At 37.9% G+C, this 24,000-nt stretch overlaps 1 protein-coding gene across 1 annotated transcript in view; it reads right to left on the reverse strand.

Moving 5' to 3' along the window:
* The window catches only part of LOC106595197 (voltage-dependent T-type calcium channel subunit alpha-1H), a 172,719-nt gene that overhangs the window by 120,213 nt on the left and 28,506 nt on the right, over positions 1–24,000 (reverse strand). The window contains exons 3-4 of the mRNA XM_082973147.1: positions 4,102–4,213; positions 3,257–3,390 (exon numbers count right to left, since the gene is read on the reverse strand). Of these exons, the coding sequence (XP_082829273.1) occupies positions 3,257–3,390; positions 4,102–4,213 (246 nt within the window). The remainder of the gene's footprint in view (positions 1–3,256; positions 3,391–4,101; positions 4,214–24,000) is intronic.

Genomic DNA, 24,000 nt, shown 5'->3' on the forward strand with positions numbered 1-24,000 from the left:
GACACTGACTGTAGTCTATTATAATATTAACTGAAGTCTGGACACTGACTGTAGTCTATTATAATATTAACTGAAGTCTGGACACTGACTGTAGTCTATTATAATATTAACTGAAGTCTGGACACTGACTGTAGCCTATTATAATATTAACTGAAGTCTGGACACTGACTGTAGTCTATTATAATATTAACTGAAGTCTGGACACTGACTGTAGCCTATTATAATATTAACTGAAGTCTGGACACTGACTGTAGACCTCATGTAGTCTATTATAATATAAACTGAAGTCTGGACACTGACTGTAGTCTATTATAATATTAACTGAAGTCTGGACACTGACTGTAGTCTATTATAATATAAACTGAAGTCTGGACACTGACTGTAGTCTATTATAATATTAACTGAAGTCTGGACACTGACTGTAGACCTCATGTAGTCTATTATAATATTAACTGAAGTCTGGACACTGACTGTAGTCTATTATAATATAAACTGAATTCTGGACACTGACTGTAGTCTATTATAATATAAACTGAAGTCTGGACACTGACTGTAGACCTCATGTAGTCTATTATAATATAAACTGAAGTCTGGACACTGACTGTAGTCTATTATAATATTAACTGAAGTCTGGACACTGACTGTAGTCTATTATAATATTAACTGAAGTCTGGACACTGACTGTAGTCTATTATAATATTAACTGAAGTCTGGACACTGACTGTAGTCTATTATAATATTAACTGAAGTCTGGACACTGACTGTAGTCTATTATAATATTAACTGAAGTCTGGACACTGACTGTAGCCTATTATAATATTAACTGAAGTCTGGACACTGACTGTAGTCTATTATAATATTAACTGAAGTCTGGACACTGTATCAAGTAGGCTAAGGGCATGTAGCCTGCCTCCAGTCTCTGTGCTATAGAGATGTCCCTGTTTCGCTGAGAAACTATCTTCATTTACTCCAGTTACGGCCTGTACGCACTCCCACTGCCTCGCACAGGACAGGAAGTCAACAACTGAAACAAATGTCTATTTCTTCACCAGCCAATCACTCACCTGCCAGGATTCCAGACAGCACCTTAACCTCACTGCCTCTCACAGGACAGGAAGTCAACAACTGAAACAAATGTCTATTTCTGCACCTACAAACAGGAAGTCAACAACAGCTCAATACATTGGCGATGCTGAAGAGGCATTTTTTTCTTTTCTTTCAGTTGCTATTTCTTATTTAATTTCAGACCTGTTTTGGAAGTACCTACCGGATAGTAGCTCGGCCAAAGTCCATATTTGCTGACTAACGAGCTGTATTATGACAGTATAACGCTTACAGAGCTGTCGAATAGGTGGAGTTTGAATCGATACTTCCTCGGGGCGTTAGAGACGAGACACATCCTATGTTCATCGTCGACATCTCTAAAAAGCACAGATACTGGGGCTAATAATATAATAATATAGTATAAATATATATATATATATATAATAATATAAATAATACTTATTTCCCTCATTAAAAAGCCAATAAATGTATAAAAAAATTTTGACGTGTTTTTTCTGGATTTTTTTGTTGTTATTCTGTCTCTCACTGTTCAAATAAACCATTAAAATTATAGACTGATCCTTTCTTTGTCAGTGGGCAAACGTACAAAATCAGCAGGGGATCAAATACTTTTTTCCCCTCACTGTATCTATAGATAAGTTGACTAACAAATAGCCTACCAAATGTTCGGGAAATTATAAGAAGAAAAATATCTACATGAGGCTTACTATTTATTTATATATATATATAAATATATATATATATTTTTACCCGGTTATAAAAAAGTGGTCCCTGTCCAGGGTAAATGTCCTTACGCTTTCTGGTGTTCGATATGTCAGTGTTCTGTTGGATGATGGGATTATTTTAGAGGGGATGAACTGGTAGCCTACGGAGTCTTCTAAGGGGATTTGTTTGACTAATCGGACCAAAAAACATTAGGACTGCTTCTATTTAACAGGTACGTCACATATTAAAAAGGGTAAAAGACATATCTTTACTAATTAGACCCGATGTTACTTTCACTCTGACGTCTCCTAACAAAACTACCCACAAAACAAGCAACATCAAATCCTGTCAGCCCCTAAAAGGGAATACATCTGACTCACTAGTCCTCTCTGTGTTTGTCATGGTGCAGATAACCTACCCTGTGGCTTTGACTGTGTGTGTGTGTGTGTGTGTGTGTGTGTGTGTGTGTGTGTGTGTGTGTGTGTGTGTGTGTGTGTGTGTGTGTGTGTGTGTGTGTGTGTGTGTGTGTGTGTGTGTGTGTGTGTGTGTGTACCTTATGGTGAGTAAAGGGGTAATGCTTTGTGTCTGAGGTGACCGCTGCTGTCTGCTTATTTAACGACTCTTACACACACACACACACACACACACACACACACACACACACACACACACACACACACACACACACACACACACACACACACGCACTTTTCTCCTTGCTGAAACAGTGACATTGAAAGTGTGTTTTCTCCCAGCAGGCTCCAAACTCCAACCCAACACAGGCTGCATCACATCCGGGCCGTGATTGGGAGTCCCCATAGGGCCGCCGCACAATTGGCCCAGCGTCGTATGGGGATTGGCCGGGATTGGCCCGTCATTGTAAATAAGAATTTTGTTCTTAAATCTGACTTGCCCTGGCTAAATAAAGGTTACATTTAAAAAAAATATATAAAAAATACTTTAGCAGCAGACGATTCTTAAGGAACGTCTCTGTGGATGTCTCTTGCATCAAACATAGAACCTAGAGAAGGTTCTTCAGGAATGTCTCTTGCATCAAACATAGAACCTAGAGAAGGTTCTTAAGGAATGTCTCTTGCATCAAACATAGAACCTAGAGAAGGTTCTTCAGGAATGCCTCTTGCATCAAACATAGAACCTAGAGAAGGTTCTAAAGGAATGTCTCTTGCATCAAACATAGAACCTAGAGAAGGTTCTTAAGGAATGTCTCTTGCATCAAACATAGAACCTAGAGAAGGTTCTAAAGGAATGTCTCTTGCATCAAACATAGAACCTAGAGAAGGTTCTTAATCTAGAGAAGGTTCTCTTGCATCAAAAATAGAATCTAGAAGGTTCTTAAGGAACGTCCCTGTGGATGTCTCTTGCATCAAACATAGAACCTAGAGAAGGTTCTATATATTCTATTTTGATGTTCTCTTGTCCCTAACCCCCAAGCTAACCCCCTGCATTGTGGGAATAGAACACTCACCCTGCCATGACGATGAAGAAGTCCAGTCGGTTCCAGGTGTCGCCAAGGTAACACTTAGAACCGAAGATCCCCAGAGCCACCATCTTAATGACCATCTCGACCGCGAAAAACGCAAAGATACAGTCATCAAACACCTAGAACAGACAAAGACACAGTCATCAAGGTGAAAGCTGAGAGGTTATAGGTGAGGGCTGAGAGGTTATAGGTGAGGGCTGAGAGGTTATAGGTGAGGGCTGAGAGGTTATAGGTGAGGGCTGAGAGGTTATAGGTGAGGGCTGAGAGGTGAGAGGTTATAGGTGAGGGCTGAGAGGTTATAGGTGAGGGCTGAGAGGTTATAGGTGAGGGCTGAGAGGTTATAGGTGAGGGCTGAGAGGTTATAGGTGAGGGCTGAGAGGTTATAGGTGAGGGCTGAGAGGTTATAGGTGAGGGCTGAGAGGTTATAGGTGAGGGCTGAGAGGTTATAGGTGAGGGCTGAGAGGTGAGAGGGGTGAGAGGTGAGAGGTTATAGGTGAGGGCTGAGAGGTTATAGGTGAGGGCTGAGAGGTGAGAGAGGTGAGAGGTGAGGGCTGAGAGGTGAGAGGTGAGAGGGGTGAGAGGTGAGAGGTTATAGGTGAGGGCTGAGAGGTTATAGGTGAGGGCTGAGAGGTGAGAGGTGAGAGGTGAGAGGTGAGGGGTGAGGGGTGAGAGGTTATAGGTGAGAGGTGAGGGCTGAGAGGTGAGGGGTGAAGGGTGAGAGGTGAGGGGTTATAGGTGAGGGGTGAGAGGTTATAGGTGAGGGCTGAGAGGTGAGGGCTGAGCGGTGAGAGGTTATAGGTGAGAGGTGAGAGGGTCAAGGCAGTACCTACCTGTAGCACGAGGCACCACTCTGCCTGACAGGTGACGTCTTCACAGGGTTGGTACAACCCCAAAGTCACACAGTTCAGGAGGATCACCATCATGGACACGTGCTCGAACCACGTGGAGACCAGCGGTTAAGGGTCTATACGCTGAGACGTGGCCTACTGAATACAGACAACACACACACTACAGTATCTCCAGTATTAACGCTGCTGTAATCACGTGGAGACCAGCGGTTAAGGGTCTATACGCTGAGACGTGGCCTACTGAATACAGACAACACACACACTACAGTATCTCCAGTATTAACGCTGCTGTAACCACGTGGAGACCAGCGGTTAAGGGTCTATACGCTGAGACGTGGCCTACTGAATACAGACAACACACACACTACAGTATCTCCAGTATTAACGCTGCTGTAATCACGTGGAGACCAGCGGTTAAGGGTCTATACGCTGAGACGTGGCCTACTGAATACAGACAACACACACACTACAGTATCTCCAGTATTAACGCTGCTGTAATCACGTGGAGACCAGCGGTTAAAGGGATAGGTCAGCATTAACGCTGCTGTAACCACGTGGAGACCAGCGGTTAAAGGGATAGGTCAGCATTAACGCTGCTGTAACCACGTGGAGACCAGCGGTTAAAGGGATAGGTCAGCATTAACGCTGCTGTAACCACGTGGAGACCAGCGGTTAAAGGGATACGTTGGGATTTTAGACATTAGAAGGGTATCCACAAGTTCATCTGACTCGTGTAGTAGTTAGAAGGGCCTCATCGCCAAAATCGCGAAGTATCCATTGAAGGACTACAGTGTATTATAGTAGGTTGTATGTAAGGGATCATCAACAAGCGCCTAAGATGTGTTCAACGACGCGACAGCGGTGCTAACTTTCCACGGAGCATTATTTTACGGAGAACGCAACGGATCCCAGAGTTTATTATCTCACTCATAACCAAGTCTATAATTTAACACATTTTGCTGGTAGAAATATGTTAATTTGGTGGTAGAAATGTGTTCATTTTCCTGGTAGAAATGTCTTTATTTTCCTGGTAGAAATGTGTTCATTTTCCTGGTAGAAATGTCTTCAACATCCACTGAAATCACTAGCGAGTTTACTAGATAAACTACGGTAGTTGCCTTGCGAGTTTACTAGATAAACTCACCTGCCAGCTTTGCTAAGCGAACCATCAGCCAACAGTAGCTCGCTATTAATGAAAATCATACTCGACAAAATGCCAAATAAAGTTTTCAATTCAACTTTTGCTTTCAGCAGCAGCTCAAACACAGGACACGGAATAAGAACGAACTTCATAGCTACTGAATTATGCCGTGGATTACAGGGGGACATAACGCACAATCTAGAATGCCCTTCAGAGCCAATCGGAAACAAGTATTGAAAAATGTAACGGTAATAATTAAGCAATCAGTCACAGGTAAGAGGCAGTGCTGTATCGTGATGACAGTCACAGGTAAGAGGCAGTGCTGTATCGTGAATACAGTCACAGGTAAGAGGCAGTGCTGTATGATGATGACAGTCACAGGTAAGAGGCAGTGCTGTATCGTGAACACAGTCACAGGTAAGAGGCAGTGCTGTATCGTGAACACAGTCACAGGTAAGAGGCAGTGCTGTATGGTGATGACAGTCACAGGTAAGAGGCAGTGCTGTATCGTGATGACAGTCACAGGTAAGAGGCAGTGCTGTATGGTGATGACAGTCACAGGTAAGAGGCAGTGCTGTATGGAGTTGTTCTCCTCTTACCTGTGACTGTCATCACCATACAGCACTGCCTCTTACCTGTGACTGTCATCACGATACAGCACTGCCTCTTACCTGTGACTGTCATCACCATACAGCACTGCCTCTTACCTGTGACTGTCATCATCATACAGCACTGCCTCTTACCTGTGACTGTCATCACGATACAGCACTGCCTCTTACCTGTGAATGTCATCATCATACAGCACTGCCTCTTACCTGTGAATGTCATCATCATACAGCACTGCCTCTTACCTGTGAATGTATTCACGATACAGCACTGCCTCTTGTGCCTTATTGTTTTTATAAAAATGTTACCAACATATTCAAATAACAATGAATTAATTACATATTTTCATTAAAAATTTATTTTGATAAAAATGTATTCATAAAAATGTCATTCTTTCACCAGAAGATAAAAAAAAAATTATTTGTTAAGTTATTTTAGTCATGTTGCTTAAAGACCCAGTCATTCATTATTTATGCCCAAGGACTCCATCCTCCATTCTAAACACAACGGTTGCTAAGCATGCTGGATAACATCAGCTAACTAAGTCATGTCAAACATTGAACCTGGAATGAAAGTGAAACACTGTTTCCGAGGCTGGAGGACAGACAGAGACAAGCGAGGTTTATATTAACCCCCTCGCTGTACTAAAACTAAAAGCTAAACTGGAAGCAAGGGATGCTAGTAGAGATAAATACAAGAGATGATTCAGGCGGAGACATTATATTCTAGTTGAGATAAATACAAGAGATGATTCAGACGGAGACATTATATTCTAGTTGAGATAAATACAAGAGATGTTTCAGACCGGAGACATTATAATCTAGTAGAGATAAATACAAGAGATGATTCAGACGGAGACATTATATTCTAGTAGAGATAAATACAAGAGATGATTCAGACGGAGACATTATATTCTAGTTGAGATAAATACAAGAGATGTTTCCGACCGGAGACATTATAATCTAGTAGAGATAAATACAAGAGATGTTTCAGACGGAGACATTATATTCTAGTTGAGATAAATACAAGAGATGTTTCAGTCGGAGACATTGTAATCTAGTAGAGATAAATACAAGAGATGTTTCAGACCAGAGACATTATAATCTAGTAGAGATAAATACAAGAGATGATTCAGACGGAGACATTATAATCTAGTAGAGATAAATACATGAGATGTTTCAGACCAGAGACATTATACAAACAGCTGGTACCACTAATACACAGTAGAATACAGTATTATACTACACTACAAACAGCTGGAACCACTAATACACAGTAGAATACAGTATTATACTACACTACAAACAGCTGGTACCACTAATACACAGTAGAATACAGTATTATACTACAAACAGCTGGAACCACTAATACACAGTAGAATACAGCATTATACTACAAACAGCTGGTACCACTAATACACAGTAGAATACAGATTATACTACACTACAAACAGCTGGAACCACTAATACACAGTAGAATACAGTATTATACTATACTACAAACAGTTGGAACCACTAATACACAGTAGAATACAGTATTATACTATACTACAAACAGCTGGAAACACACAGTAGAATACAATATTATACTACAAACAGCTGGTACCACTAATACACAGTAGAATACAATATTATACTACACTACAAACAGCTGGTACCACTAATACACAGTAGAATACAGTATTATACTACAAACAGCTGGTACCACTAATACACAGTAGAATACAGTATTATACTACACTACAAACAGCTGGTACCACTAACACACAGTAGAATACAGTATTATACTACACTACAAACAGCTGGAACCACTAATACACAGTAGAATACAGTATTATACTACACTACAAACAGCTGGTACCACTAATACACAGTAGAATACAGTATTATACTACACTATAAACAGCTGGTACCACTAATACACAGTAGAATAGAGTATTATACTACAAACAGCTGGAACCACTAATACACAGTAGAATACTACACTACAAACAGCTGGTACCACTAATACACAGTAGAATACAGTATTATACTACACTACAAACAGCTGGAACCACTAATACACAGTAGAATACAGTATTATACTACACTACAAACAGCTGGTACATCTAATACACAGTAGAATACAGTATTATACTACACTACAAACAGCTGCTACCACTAATACACAGTAGAATACAGTATTATACTACACTACAAACAGCTGGTACCACTAATACACAGTAGAATACAGTATTATACTACAAACAGCTGGTACCAATAATACACAGTAGAATACAGTATTATACTACACTATAAACAGATGGAACCACTAATAAACAGTAGAATACAGTATTATACTACAAACAGCTGGTACCACTAATACACAGTAGAATACAGTATTATACTACACTACAAACAGCTGGAACCACTAATACACAGTAGAATAGAGTATTATACTACAAACAGCTGGAACCACTAATACACAGTAGAATACAGTATTATACTACACTACAAACAGCTGGTACCACTAATACACAGTAGAATACAGTATTATACTACACTACAAACAGCTGGAACCACTAATACACAGTAGAATACAGTATTATACTACACTACAAACAGCTGGTACATCTAATACACAGTAGAATACAGTATTATACTACACTACAAACAGCTGCTACCACTAATACACAGTAGAATACAGTATTATACTACACTACAAACAGCTGGTACCACTAACACACAGTAGAATACAGTATTATACTACAAACAGCTGGTACCACTAATACACAGTAGAATACAGTATTATACTACACTATAAACAGATGGAACCACTAATAAACAGTAGAATACAGTATTATACTACAAACAGCTGGTACCACTAATACACAGTAGAATACAGTATTATACTACACTACAAACAGCTGGAACCACTAATACACAGTAGAATACAGCATTATACTATACTACAAACAGCTGGTACCACTAATACACAGTAGAATACAGCATTATACTATACTACAAACAGCTGGAACCACTAATACACAGTAGAATACAGTATTATACTACACTACAAACAGCTGGAACCACTAATACACAGTAGAATACAGTATTATACTACACTACAAACAGCTGGAACCACTAATACACAGTAGAATACAGTATTATACTACACTACAAACAGCTGGAACCACTAATACACAGTAGAATACAGTATTATACTATACTACAAACAGCTGGTACCACTAATACACAGTAGAATACAGTATTATACTACACTACAAACAGCTGGAACCACTAATACACAGTAGAATACAGTATTATACTACACTACAAACAGCTGGAACCACTAACACACAGTAGAATACAGTATTATACTACACTATAAACAGCTGGAACCACTAATACACAGTAGAATACAGTATTATACTACACTACAAACAGCTGGAACCACTAATACACAGTAGAATACAGTATTATACTATACTACAAACAGCTTGTACAACTAATACACAGTAGAATACAGTATTATACTACACTACAAACAGCTGGAACCACTAATACACAGTAGAATACAGTATTATACTACAAACAGCTGGAACCACTAATACACAGTAGAATACAGTATTATACTACACTACAAACAGCTGGAACCACTAATACACAGTAGAATAGAGTATTATACTACAAACAGCTGGTACATCTAATACACAGTAGAATACAGTATTATACTACACTACAAACAGCTGCTACCACTAATACACAGTAGAATACAGTATTATACTACACTACAAACAGCTGGTACCACTAACACACAGTAGAATACAGTATTATACTACAAACAGCTGGTACCACTAATACACAGTAGAATACAGTATTATACTACACTATAAACAGATGGAACCACTAATAAACAGTAGAATACAGTATTATACTACAAACAGCTGGTACCACTAATACACAGTAGAATACAGTATTATACTACACTACAAACAGCTGGAACCACTAATACACAGTAGAATACAGCATTATACTATACTACAAACAGCTGGTACCACTAATACACAGTAGAATACAGCATTATACTATACTACAAACAGCTGGAACCACTAATACACAGTAGAATACAGTATTATACTACACTACAAACAGCTGGAACCACTAATACACAGTACAATACAGTATTATACTACACTACAAACAGCTGGAACCACTAATACACAGTAGAATACAGTATTATACTACACTACAAACAGATGGAACCACTCATACACAGTAGAATACAGTATTATACTATACTACAAACAGCTGGTACCACTAATACACAGTAGAATACAGTATTATACTATACTACAAACAGCTGGAACCACTAATACACAGTAGAATACAGTATTATACTACACTACAAACAGCTGGAACCACTAACACACAGTAGAATACAGTATTATACTACACTATAAACAGCTGGAACCACTAATACACAGTAGAATACAGTATTATACTACACTACAAACAGCTGGAACCACTAATACACAGTAGAATACAGTATTATACTATACTACAAACAGCTGGTACCACTAATACACAGTAGAATACAGTATTATACTACACTACAAACAGCTGGAACCACTAATACACAGTAGAATACAGTATTATACTATACTACAAACAGCTGGAACCACTAATACACAGTAGAATACAGTATTATACTACACTACAAACAGCTGGAACCACTAATACACAGTAGAATAGAGTATTATACTACAAACAGCTGGTACCACTAATACACAGTAGAATACAGTATTATACTACACTATAAACAGCTGGAACCACTAATACACAGTAGAATACAGTATTATACTACACTACAAACAGCTGGAACCACTAATACACAGTAGAATAGAGTATTATACTACACTACAAACAGCTGGAACCACTAATACACAGTAGAATACAGTATTATACTACACTACAAACAGCTGGTACCACTAATACACAGTAGAATACAGCATTATACTATATTACAAACAGCTGGTACCACTAACACACAGTAGAATACAGTATTATACTACACTACAAACAGCTGGAACCACTAATACACAGTAGAATACAGTATTATACTACACTACAAACAGCTGGAACCACTAATACACAGTAGAATAGAGTATTATACTACAAACAGCTGGTACCACTAATACACAGTAGAATACAGTATTATACTACACTATAAACAGCTGGAACCACTAATACACAGTAGAATACAGTATTATACTACACTACAAACAGCTGGAACCACTAATACACAGTAGAATAGAGTATTATACTACACTACAAACAGCTGGAACCACTAATACACAGTAGAATACAGTATTATACTACACTACAAACAGCTGGTACCACTAATACACAGTAGAATACAGCATTATACTATATTACAAACAGCTGGTACCACTAACACACAGTAGAATACAGTATTATACTACACTACAAACAGCTGGAACCACTAATACACAGTAGAATACAGTATTATACTACACTACAAACAGCTGGTACCACTAATACACAGTAGAATACAGTATTATACTACACTATAAACAGCTGGTACCACTAATACACAGTAGAATAGAGTATTATACTACAAACAGCTGGAACCACTAATACACAGTAGAATACTACACTACAAACAGCTGGTACCACTAATACACAGTAGAATACAGTATTATACTACACTACAAACAGCTGGAACCACTAATACACAGTAGAATACAGTATTATACTACACTACAAACAGCTGGTACATCTAATACACAGTAGAATACAGTATTATACTACACTACAAACAGCTGCTACCACTAATACACAGTAGAATACAGTATTATACTACACTACAAACAGCTGGTACCACTAATACACAGTAGAATACAGTATTATACTACAAACAGCTGGTACCAATAATACACAGTAGAATACAGTATTATACTACACTATAAACAGATGGAACCACTAATAAACAGTAGAATACAGTATTATACTACAAACAGCTGGTACCACTAATACACAGTAGAATACAGTATTATACTACACTACAAACAGCTGGAACCACTAATACACAGTAGAATAGAGTATTATACTACAAACAGCTGGAACCACTAATACACAGTAGAATACAGTATTATACTACACTACAAACAGCTGGTACCACTAATACACAGTAGAATACAGTATTATACTACACTACAAACAGCTGGAACCACTAATACACAGTAGAATACAGTATTATACTACACTACAAACAGCTGGTACATCTAATACACAGTAGAATACAGTATTATACTACACTACAAACAGCTGCTACCACTAATACACAGTAGAATACAGTATTATACTACACTACAAACAGCTGGTACCACTAACACACAGTAGAATACAGTATTATACTACAAACAGCTGGTACCACTAATACACAGTAGAATACAGTATTATACTACACTATAAACAGATGGAACCACTAATAAACAGTAGAATACAGTATTATACTACAAACAGCTGGTACCACTAATACACAGTAGAATACAGTATTATACTACACTACAAACAGCTGGAACCACTAATACACAGTAGAATACAGCATTATACTATACTACAAACAGCTGGTACCACTAATACACAGTAGAATACAGCATTATACTATACTACAAACAGCTGGAACCACTAATACACAGTAGAATACAGTATTATACTACACTACAAACAGCTGGAACCACTAATACACAGTAGAATACAGTATTATACTACACTACAAACAGCTGGAACCACTAATACACAGTAGAATACAGTATTATACTACACTACAAACAGCTGGAACCACTAATACACAGTAGAATACAGTATTATACTATACTACAAACAGCTGGTACCACTAATACACAGTAGAATACAGTATTATACTACACTACAAACAGCTGGAACCACTAATACACAGTAGAATACAGTATTATACTACACTACAAACAGCTGGAACCACTAACACACAGTAGAATACAGTATTATACTACACTATAAACAGCTGGAACCACTAATACACAGTAGAATACAGTATTATACTACACTACAAACAGCTGGAACCACTAATACACAGTAGAATACAGTATTATACTATACTACAAACAGCTGGTACAACTAATACACAGTAGAATACAGTATTATACTACACTACAAACAGCTGGAACCACTAATACACAGTAGAATACAGTATTATACTACAAACAGCTGGAACCACTAATACACAGTAGAATACAGTATTATACTACACTACAAACAGCTGGAACCACTAATACACAGTAGAATAGAGTATTATACTACAAACAGCTGGTACATCTAATACACAGTAGAATACAGTATTATACTACACTACAAACAGCTGCTACCACTAATACACAGTAGAATACAGTATTATACTACACTACAAACAGCTGGTACCACTAACACACAGTAGAATACAGTATTATACTACAAACAGCTGGTACCACTAATACACAGTAGAATACAGTATTATACTACACTATAAACAGATGGAACCACTAATAAACAGTAGAATACAGTATTATACTACAAACAGCTGGTACCACTAATACACAGTAGAATACAGTATTATACTACACTACAAACAGCTGGAACCACTAATACACAGTAGAATACAGCATTATACTATACTACAAACAGCTGGTACCACTAATACACAGTAGAATACAGCATTATACTATACTACAAACAGCTGGAACCACTAATACACAGTAGAATACAGTATTATACTACACTACAAACAGCTGGAACCACTAATACACAGTACAATACAGTATTATACTACACTACAAACAGCTGGAACCACTAATACACAGTAGAATACAGTATTATACTACACTACAAACAGCTGGAACCACTAATACACAGTAGAATACAGTATTATACTACACTACAAACAGATGGAACCACTCATACACAGTAGAATACAGTATTATACTATACTACAAACAGCTGGTACCACTAATACACAGTAGAATACAGTATTATACTATACTACAAACAGCTGGAACCACTAATACACAGTAGAATACAGTATTATACTACACTACAAACAGCTGGAACCACTAACACACAGTAGAATACAGTATTATACTACACTATAAACAGCTGGAACCACTAATACACAGTAGAATACAGTATTATACTACACTACAAACAGCTGGAACCACTAATACACAGTAGAATACAGTATTATACTATACTACAAACAACTGGTACCACTAATACACAGTAGAATACAGTATTATACTACACTACAAACAGCTGGAACCACTAATACACAGTAGAATACAGTATTATACTATACTACAAACAGCTGGAACCACTAATACACAGTAGAATACAGTATTATACTACACTACAAACAGCTGGAACCACTAATACACAGTAGAATAGAGTATTATACTACAAACAGCTGGTACCACTAATACACAGTAGAATACAGTATTATACTACACTATAAACAGCTGGAACCACTAATACACAGTAGAATACAGTATTATACTACACTACAAACAGCTGGAACCACTAATACACAGTAGAATAGAGTATTATACTACACTACAAACAGCTGGAACCACTAATACACAGTAGAATACAGTATTATACTACACTACAAACAGCTGGTACCACTAATACACAGTAGAATACAGCATTATACTATATTACAAACAGCTGGTACCACTAACACACAGTAGAATACAGTATTATACTACACTACAAACAGCTGGAACCACTAATACACAGTAGAATACAGTATTATACTACACTACAAACAGCTGGAACCACTAATACACAGTAGAATAGAGTATTATACTACAAACAGCTGGTACCACTAATACACAGTAGAATACAGTATTATACTACACTATAAACAGCTGGAACCACTAATACACAGTAGAATACAGTATTATACTACACTACAAACAGCTGGAACCACTAATACACAGTAGAATAGAGTATTATACTACACTACAAACAGCTGGAACCACTAATACACAGTAGAATACAGTATTATACTACACTACAAACAGCTGGTACCACTAATACACAGTAGAATACAGCATTATACTATATTACAAACAGCTGGTACCACTAACACACAGTAGAATACAGTATTATACTACACTACAAACAGCTGGAACCACTAATACACAGTAGAATACAGTATTATACTACACTACAAACAGCTGGTACCACTAATACACAGTAGAATACAGTATTATACTACACTATAAACAGCTGGTACCACTAATACACAGTAGAATAGAGTATTATACTACAAACAGCTGGAACCACTAATACACAGTAGAATACTACACTACAAACAGCTGGTACCACTAATACACAGTAGAATACAGTATTATACTACACTACAAACAGCTGGAACCACTAATACACAGTAGAATACAGTATTATACTACACTACAAACAGCTGGTACATCTAATACACAGTAGAATACAGTATTATACTACACTACAAACAGCTGCTACCACTAATACACAGTAGAATACAGTATTATACTACACTACAAACAGCTGGTACCACTAATACACAGTAGAATACAGTATTATACTACAAACAGCTGGTACCAATAATACACAGTAGAATACAGTATTATACTACACTATAAACAGATGGAACCACTAATAAACAGTAGAATACAGTATTATACTACAAACAGCTGGTACCACTAATACACAGTAGAATACAGTATTATACTACACTACAAACAGCTGGAACCACTAATACACAGTAGAATAGAGTATTATACTACAAACAGCTGGAACCACTAATACACAGTAGAATACAGTATTATACTACACTACAAACAGCTGGTACCACTAATACACAGTAGAATACAGTATTATACTACACTACAAACAGCTGGAACCACTAATACACAGTAGAATACAGTATTATACTACACTACAAACAGCTGGTACATCTAATACACAGTAGAATACAGTATTATACTACACTACAAACAGCTGCTACCACTAATACACAGTAGAATACAGTATTATACTACACTACAAACAGCTGGTACCACTAACACACAGTAGAATACAGTATTATACTACAAACAGCTGGTACCACTAATACACAGTAGAATACAGTATTATACTACACTATAAACAGATGGAACCACTAATAAACAGTAGAATACAGTATTATACTACAAACAGCTGGTACCACTAATACACAGTAGAATACAGTATTATACTACACTACAAACAGCTGGAACCACTAATACACAGTAGAATACAGCATTATACTATACTACAAACAGCTGGTACCACTAATACACAGTAGAATACAGCATTATACTATACTACAAACAGCTGGAACCACTAATACACAGTAGAATACAGTATTATACTACACTACAAACAGCTGGAACCACTAATACACAGTAGAATACAGTATTATACTACACTACAAACAGCTGGAACCACTAATACACAGTAGAATACAGTATTATACTACACTACAAACAGCTGGAACCACTAATACACAGTAGAATACAGTATTATACTATACTACAAACAGCTGGTACCACTAATACACAGTAGAATACAGTATTATACTACACTACAAACAGCTGGAACCACTAATACACAGTAGAATACAGTATTATACTACACTACAAACAGCTGGAACCACTAACACACAGTAGAATACAGTATTATACTACACTATAAACAGCTGGAACCACTAATACACAGTAGAATACAGTATTATACTATACTACAAACAGCTGGTACCACTAATACACAGTAGAATACAGTATTATACTACACTACAAACAGCTGGAACCACTAATACACAGTAGAATACAGTATTATACTATACTACAAACAGCTGGAACCACTAATACACAGTAGAATACAGTATTATACTACACTACAAACAGCTGGAACCACTAATACACAGTAGAATAGAGTATTATACTACAAACAGCTGGTACATCTAATACACAGTAGAATACAGTATTATACTACACTACAAACAGCTGCTACCACTAATACACAGTAGAATACAGTATTATACTACACTACAAACAGCTGGTACCACTAACACACAGTAGAATACAGTATTATACTACAAACAGCTGGTACCACTAATACACAGTAGAATACAGTATTATACTACACTATAAACAGATGGAACCACTAATAAACAGTAGAATACAGTATTATACTACAAACAGCTGGTACCACTAATACACAGTAGAATACAGTATTATACTACACTACAAACAGCTGGAACCACTAATACACAGTAGAATACAGCATTATACTATACTACAAACAGCTGGTACCACTAATACACAGTAGAATACAGCATTATACTATACTACAAACAGCTGGAACCACTAATACACAGTAGAATACAGTATTATACTACACTACAAACAGCTGGAACCACTAATACACAGTAGAATACAGTATTATACTACACTACAAACAGCTGGAACCACTAATACACAGTAGAATACAGTATTATACTACACTACAAACAGCTGGAACCACTAATACACAGTAGAATACAGTATTATACTATACTACAAACAGCTGGTACCACTAATACACAGTAGAATACAGTATTATACTATACTACAAACAGCTGGAACCACTAATACACAGTAGAATACAGTATTATACTACACTACAAACAGCTGGAACCACTAATACACAGTAGAATACAGTATTATACTACACTACAAACAGCTGGAACCACTAACACACAGTAGAATACAGTATTATACTACACTATAAACAGCTGGAACCACTAATACACAGTAGAATACAGTATTATACTACACTACAAACAGCTGGAACCACTAATACACAGTAGAATACAGTATTATACTATACTACAAACAGCTGGTACCACTAATACACAGTAGAATACAGTATTATACTACACTACAAACAGCTGGAACCACTAATACACAGTAGAATACAGTATTATACTATACTACAAACAGCTGGAACCACTAATACACAGTAGAATACAGTATTATACTACACTACAAACAGCTGGAACCACTAATACACAGTAGAATAGAGTATTATACTACAAACAGCTGGTACCACTAATACACAGTAGAATACAGTATTATACTACACTATAAACAGCTGGAACCACTAATACACAGTAGAATACAGTATTATACTACACTACAAACAGCTGGAACCACTAACACACAGTAGAATACAGTATTATACTACAAACAGCTGGTACCACTAATACACAGTAGAATACAGTATTATACTACACTATAAACAGATGGAACCACTAATACACAGTAGAATACAGTATTATACTACACTATAAACAGCTGGAACCACTAATACACAGTAGAATACAGTATTATACTATACTACAAACAGCTGGTACCACTAATACACAGTAGAATACAGTATTATACTACACTACAAACAGCTGGAACCACTAATACACAGTAGAATACAGTATTATACTATACTACAAACAGCTGGAACCACTAATACACAGTAGAATACAGTATTATACTACACTACAAACAGCTGGAACCACTAATACACAGTAGAATAGAGTATTATACTACAAACAGCTGGTACATCTAATACACAGTAGAATACAGTATTATACTACACTACAAACAGCTGCTACCACTAATACACAGTAGAATACAGTATTATACTACACTACAAACAGCTGGTACCACTAACACACAGTAGAATACAGTATTATACTACAAACAGCTGGTACCACTAATACACAGTAGAATACAGTATTATACTACACTATAAACAGATGGAACCACTAATAAACAGTAGAATACAGTATTATACTACAAACAGCTGGTACCACTAATACACAGTAGAATACAGTATTATACTACACTACAAACAGCTGGAACCACTAATACACAGTAGAATACAGCATTATACTATACTACAAACAGCTGGTACCACTAATACACAGTAGAATACAGCATTATACTATACTACAAACAGCTGGAACCACTAATACACAGTAGAATACAGTATTATACTACACTACAAACAGCTGGAACCACTAATACACAGTAGAATACAGTATTATACTACACTACAAACAGCTGGAACCACTAATACACAGTAGAATACAGTATTATACTACACTACAAACAGCTGGAACCACTAATACACAGTAGAATACAGTATTATACTATACTACAAACAGCTGGTACCACTAATACACAGTAGAATACAGTATTATACTATACTACAAACAGCTGGAACCACTAATACACAGTAGAATACAGTATTATACTACACTACAAACAGCTGGAACCACTAATACACAGTAGAATACAGTATTATACTACACTACAAACAGCTGGAACCACTAACACACAGTAGAATACAGTATTATACTACACTATAAACAGCTGGAACCACTAATACACAGTAGAATACAGTATTATACTACACTACAAACAGCTGGAACCACTAATACACAGTAGAATACAGTATTATACTATACTACAAACAGCTGGTACCACTAATACACAGTAGAATACAGTATTATACTACACTACAAACAGCTGGAACCACTAATACACAGTAGAATACAGTATTATACTATACTACAAACAGCTGGAACCACTAATACACAGTAGAATACAGTATTATACTACACTACAAACAGCTGGAACCACTAATACACAGTAGAATAGAGTATTATACTACAAACAGCTGGTACCACTAATACACAGTAGAATACAGTATTATACTACACTATAAACAGCTGGAACCACTAATACACAGTAGAATACAGTATTATACTACACTACAAACAGCTGGAACCACTAATACACAGTAGAATAGAGTATTATACTACACTACAAACAGCTGGAACCACTAATACACAGTAGAATACAGTATTATACTATACTACAAACAGCTGGTACCACTAATACACAGTAGAATACAGTATTATACTACACTACAAACAGCTGGAACCACTAATACACAGTAGAATACAGTATTATACTACACTACAAACAGCTGGAACCACTAATACACAGTAGAATACAGTATTATACTATACTACAAACAGCTGGAACCACTAATACACAGTAGAATACAGTATTATACTACACTACAAACAGCTGGAACCACTAATACACAGTAGAATAGAGTATTATACTACAAACAGCTGGTACATCTAATACACAGTAGAATACAGTATTATACTACACTACAAACAGCTGCTACCACTAATACACAGTAGAATACAGTATTATACTACACTACAAACAGCTGGTACCACTAACACACAGTAGAATACAGTATTATACTACAAACAGCTGGTACCACTAATACACAGTAGAATACAGTATTATACTACACTATAAACAGATGGAACCACTAATAAACAGTAGAATACAGTATTATACTACAAACAGCTGGTACCACTAATACACAGTAGAATACAGTATTATACTACACTACAAACAGCTGGAACCACTAATACACAGTAGAATACAGCATTATACTATACTACAAACAGCTGGTACCACTAATACACAGTAGAATACAGCATTATACTATACTACAAACAGCTGGAACCACTAATACACAGTAGAATACAGTATTATACTACACTACAAACAGCTGGAACCACTAATACACAGTAGAATACAGTATTATACTACACTACAAACAGCTGGAACCACTAATACACAGTAGAATACAGTATTATACTACACTACAAACAGCTGGAACCACTAATACACAGTAGAATACAGTATTATACTATACTACAAACAGCTGGTACCACTAATACACAGTAGAATACAGTATTATACTATACTACAAACAGCTGGAACCACTAATACACAGTAGAATACAGTATTATACTACACTACAAACAGCTGGAACCACTAATACACAGTAGAATACAGTATTATACTACACTACAAACAGCTGGAACCACTAACACACAGTAGAATACAGTATTATACTACACTATAAACAGCTGGAACCACTAATACACAGTAGAATACAGTATTATACTACACTACAAACAGCTGGAACCACTAATACACAGTAGAATACAGTATTATACTATACTACAAACAGCTGGTACCACTAATACACAGTAGAATACAGTATTATACTACACTACAAACAGCTGGAACCACTAATACACAGTAGAATACAGTATTATACTACACTACAAACAGCTGGAACCACTAATACACAGTAGAATACAGTATTATACTACACTACAAACAGCTGGAACCACTAATACACAGTAGAATAGAGTATTATACTACAAACAGCTGGTACCACTAATACACAGTAGAATAGAGTATTAATGTTTTTCAATAATAAAAGTCTCCCATGTTGTTTTTCAATAATAAAAGTCTCCCATTTGTTTCTGAGTAGCGCGGGACCCCAGGGTGACAACACCTACATTCTAAGTGAATTCAGTGGGTCATTCTCCATTCCGATTGATTTGTACCGATCAATTAAAACTTCAAACTAAAATAATATTCAGCAATTTTCATCAATATTCTGAATTTCCTGCTCTCACGTGAGAGAGATCATTTCCACACTGCCACGTAAGGGCTGCACGATACGGGCAAAAACCAAAAACTATCTACGACTTATTTTTAACCAAATGTTGCAATTGCGATTTGACTTACGATTTAGAGCAAAACGCTTTGGGTGAACTGTTGGAATCACGGAAATAGAAGGATTATTTTAATTCTAGAGTTAGAATATAATAGTGGGCACTTTGAATACAATGTTGTTTGACATGACTACGAATGAAAATGCCAGGGATGAGTTATTGTGATAAGTGTTTCCTAAGGGACCCTATAATCTTTGGAAATTGGCTACTTGGAATAAGAGAGAGAGAGAGAGAGAGAATTGATCAATAACCCCCCTTCTCTTCCCCCCACTCCTCCTCTCCCTCTCCTCTCCCTCCCTCTCTTCCTCCCTCTCCCCCCTCTCCTCCCTCTCCCTCCCTCTCTTCCCCCACTCCTCCCTCTCCTCTCCTCTCCCCCCTCTCTTCCCCCCTCTCCTCCCTCTCCTCTCCTCTCCCTCCCTCCCTCTCCTCTCCTCTCCCTCCCTCTCCTTTCCCCCTCTCCTCCCTCTCCTCTCCTCTCCTCTCCTCTCCTCTCCTCTCCTCTCCTCTCCTCTCCTCTCCTCTCCTCTCCCTCCCTCTCCTTTCCCCCTCTCCTCTCCTCTCGTCTCCCTCCAACCCTCTCTTCCCCTCTCTCTTTCATTAGCAGAAAGCAACTCAGTCAAATCAGACATAGTAACCTAGAACACTGACAGGATCAGCAGGCAGGGTGTGTGAGTGGCTGTGATTGATTCAGCCTGCAGAGTCTCTATCTATCTGTTAGTTAACTACTGGGACCTCAGCCTGCAGAGTCTCTATCTATCTGTTAGTTAACTACTGGGACCTCAGCCTGCAGAGTCTCTATCTATCTGTTAGTTAACTACTGGGACCTCAGCCTGCAGAGTCTCTATCTATCTGTTAGTTAACTACTGGGACCTCAGCCTGCAGAGTCTCTATCGATCTGTTAGTTAACTACTGGGACCTCAGCCTGCAGAGTCTCTATCTATCTGTTAGTTAACTACTGGGACCTCAGCCTGCAGAGTCTCTATCTATCTGTTAGTTAACTACTGGGACCTCAGCCTGCAGAGTCTCTATCTATCTGTTAGTTAAGCTATATTTATTCCTCTGTCTGTCTGTCTGTCTGTCTGTCTGTCTGTCTGTCTGTCTGTCTGTCTGTCTGTCTGTCTGTCTGTCTGTCTGTCTGTCTGTCTGTCTGTCTGTCTGTCTGTCTGTCTGTCTGTCTGTCTGTCTGTCTGTCTGTCTGTCTGTCTGTCTGTCTGTCTGTCTGTCTGTCTCAACTCCTAACAGACATACAAGACAGACAGACAGACAGAGATATTGTTGACTAGATGTTTTCAGGGCCAGAGCTCTCTCTCTCGCTCCATCTTTTCATCTACATATCTCTGTTCTCCATCTCTCCATCTCTCTCCCTCCCTGACGGGTTCTGATGTGTTCTGGTTGCTAAGTAACGCGGCTCAGACCAAGGATTCCACTGGACCGCATGTGGAGCGATAGAGAGAGAGAAGAAGAGAGACTAGGAAGAACAGAGATAGAGAGAGAAAAGGAGAGAGACTAGGAGGGACAGAGAGGGAGAGATGAGAGACTAGGAGGGACAGAGAGAGAGAGATGAGAGACTAGGAGGGACAGAGAGAGAGAGAGAAAAGGAGAGAGACTAGGAGGGACAGAGAGAGAGAGATGAGAGACTAGGAGGGACAGAGAGAGAGAGATGGAGAGAGACTAGGAGGAACAGAGAGGGAGAGATGAGAGACTAGGAGGGACAGAGAGAGAGAGATGAGAGACTAGGAGGGACAGAGAGAGAGAGATGGAGAGAGACTAGGAGGAACAGAGAGGGAGAGATGAGAGACTAGGAGGGACAGAGAGAGAGAGATGAGAGACTAGGAGGGACAGAGAGAGAGAGAGAAAAGGAGAGAGACTAGGAGGGACAGAGAGAGAGATGAGAGACTAGGAGGGACAGAGAGAGAGAGATGAGAGAGACTAGGAGGAACAGAGAGAGAGAGAGAGATGAGAGAGACTAGGAGGGACAGAGAGAGAGAGATGAGAGAGACTAGGAGGGACAGAGAGAGAGAGAGAGATGAGAGAGACTAGGAGGAACAGAGAGAGAGAGAGAGATGAGAGAGACTAGGAGGGACAGAGAGAGAGAGATGAGAGAGACTAGGAGGAACAGAGAGAGAGAGAGAGATGAAGAGAGACTAGGAGGGACAGAGAGAGAGAGAGAAAAGGAGAGAGACTAGGAGGGACAGAGAGAGAGATGAGAGACTAGGAGGGACAGAGAGAGAGAGATGAGAGACTAGGAGGGACAGAGAGAGAGAGAGAAAAGGAGAGAGACTAGGAGGGACAGAGAGAGAGAGATGAGAGACTAGGAGGGACAGAGAGAGAGAGATGGAGAGAGACTAGGAGGAACAGAGAGGGAGAGATGAGAGACTAGGAGGGACAGAGAG

Source organism: Salmo salar, chromosome 03 (assembly GCF_965601325.2).
Source record: "Salmo salar chromosome 03, fSalSal1, whole genome shotgun sequence".
Taxonomy (NCBI): domain Eukaryota; kingdom Metazoa; phylum Chordata; class Actinopteri; order Salmoniformes; family Salmonidae; genus Salmo; species Salmo salar.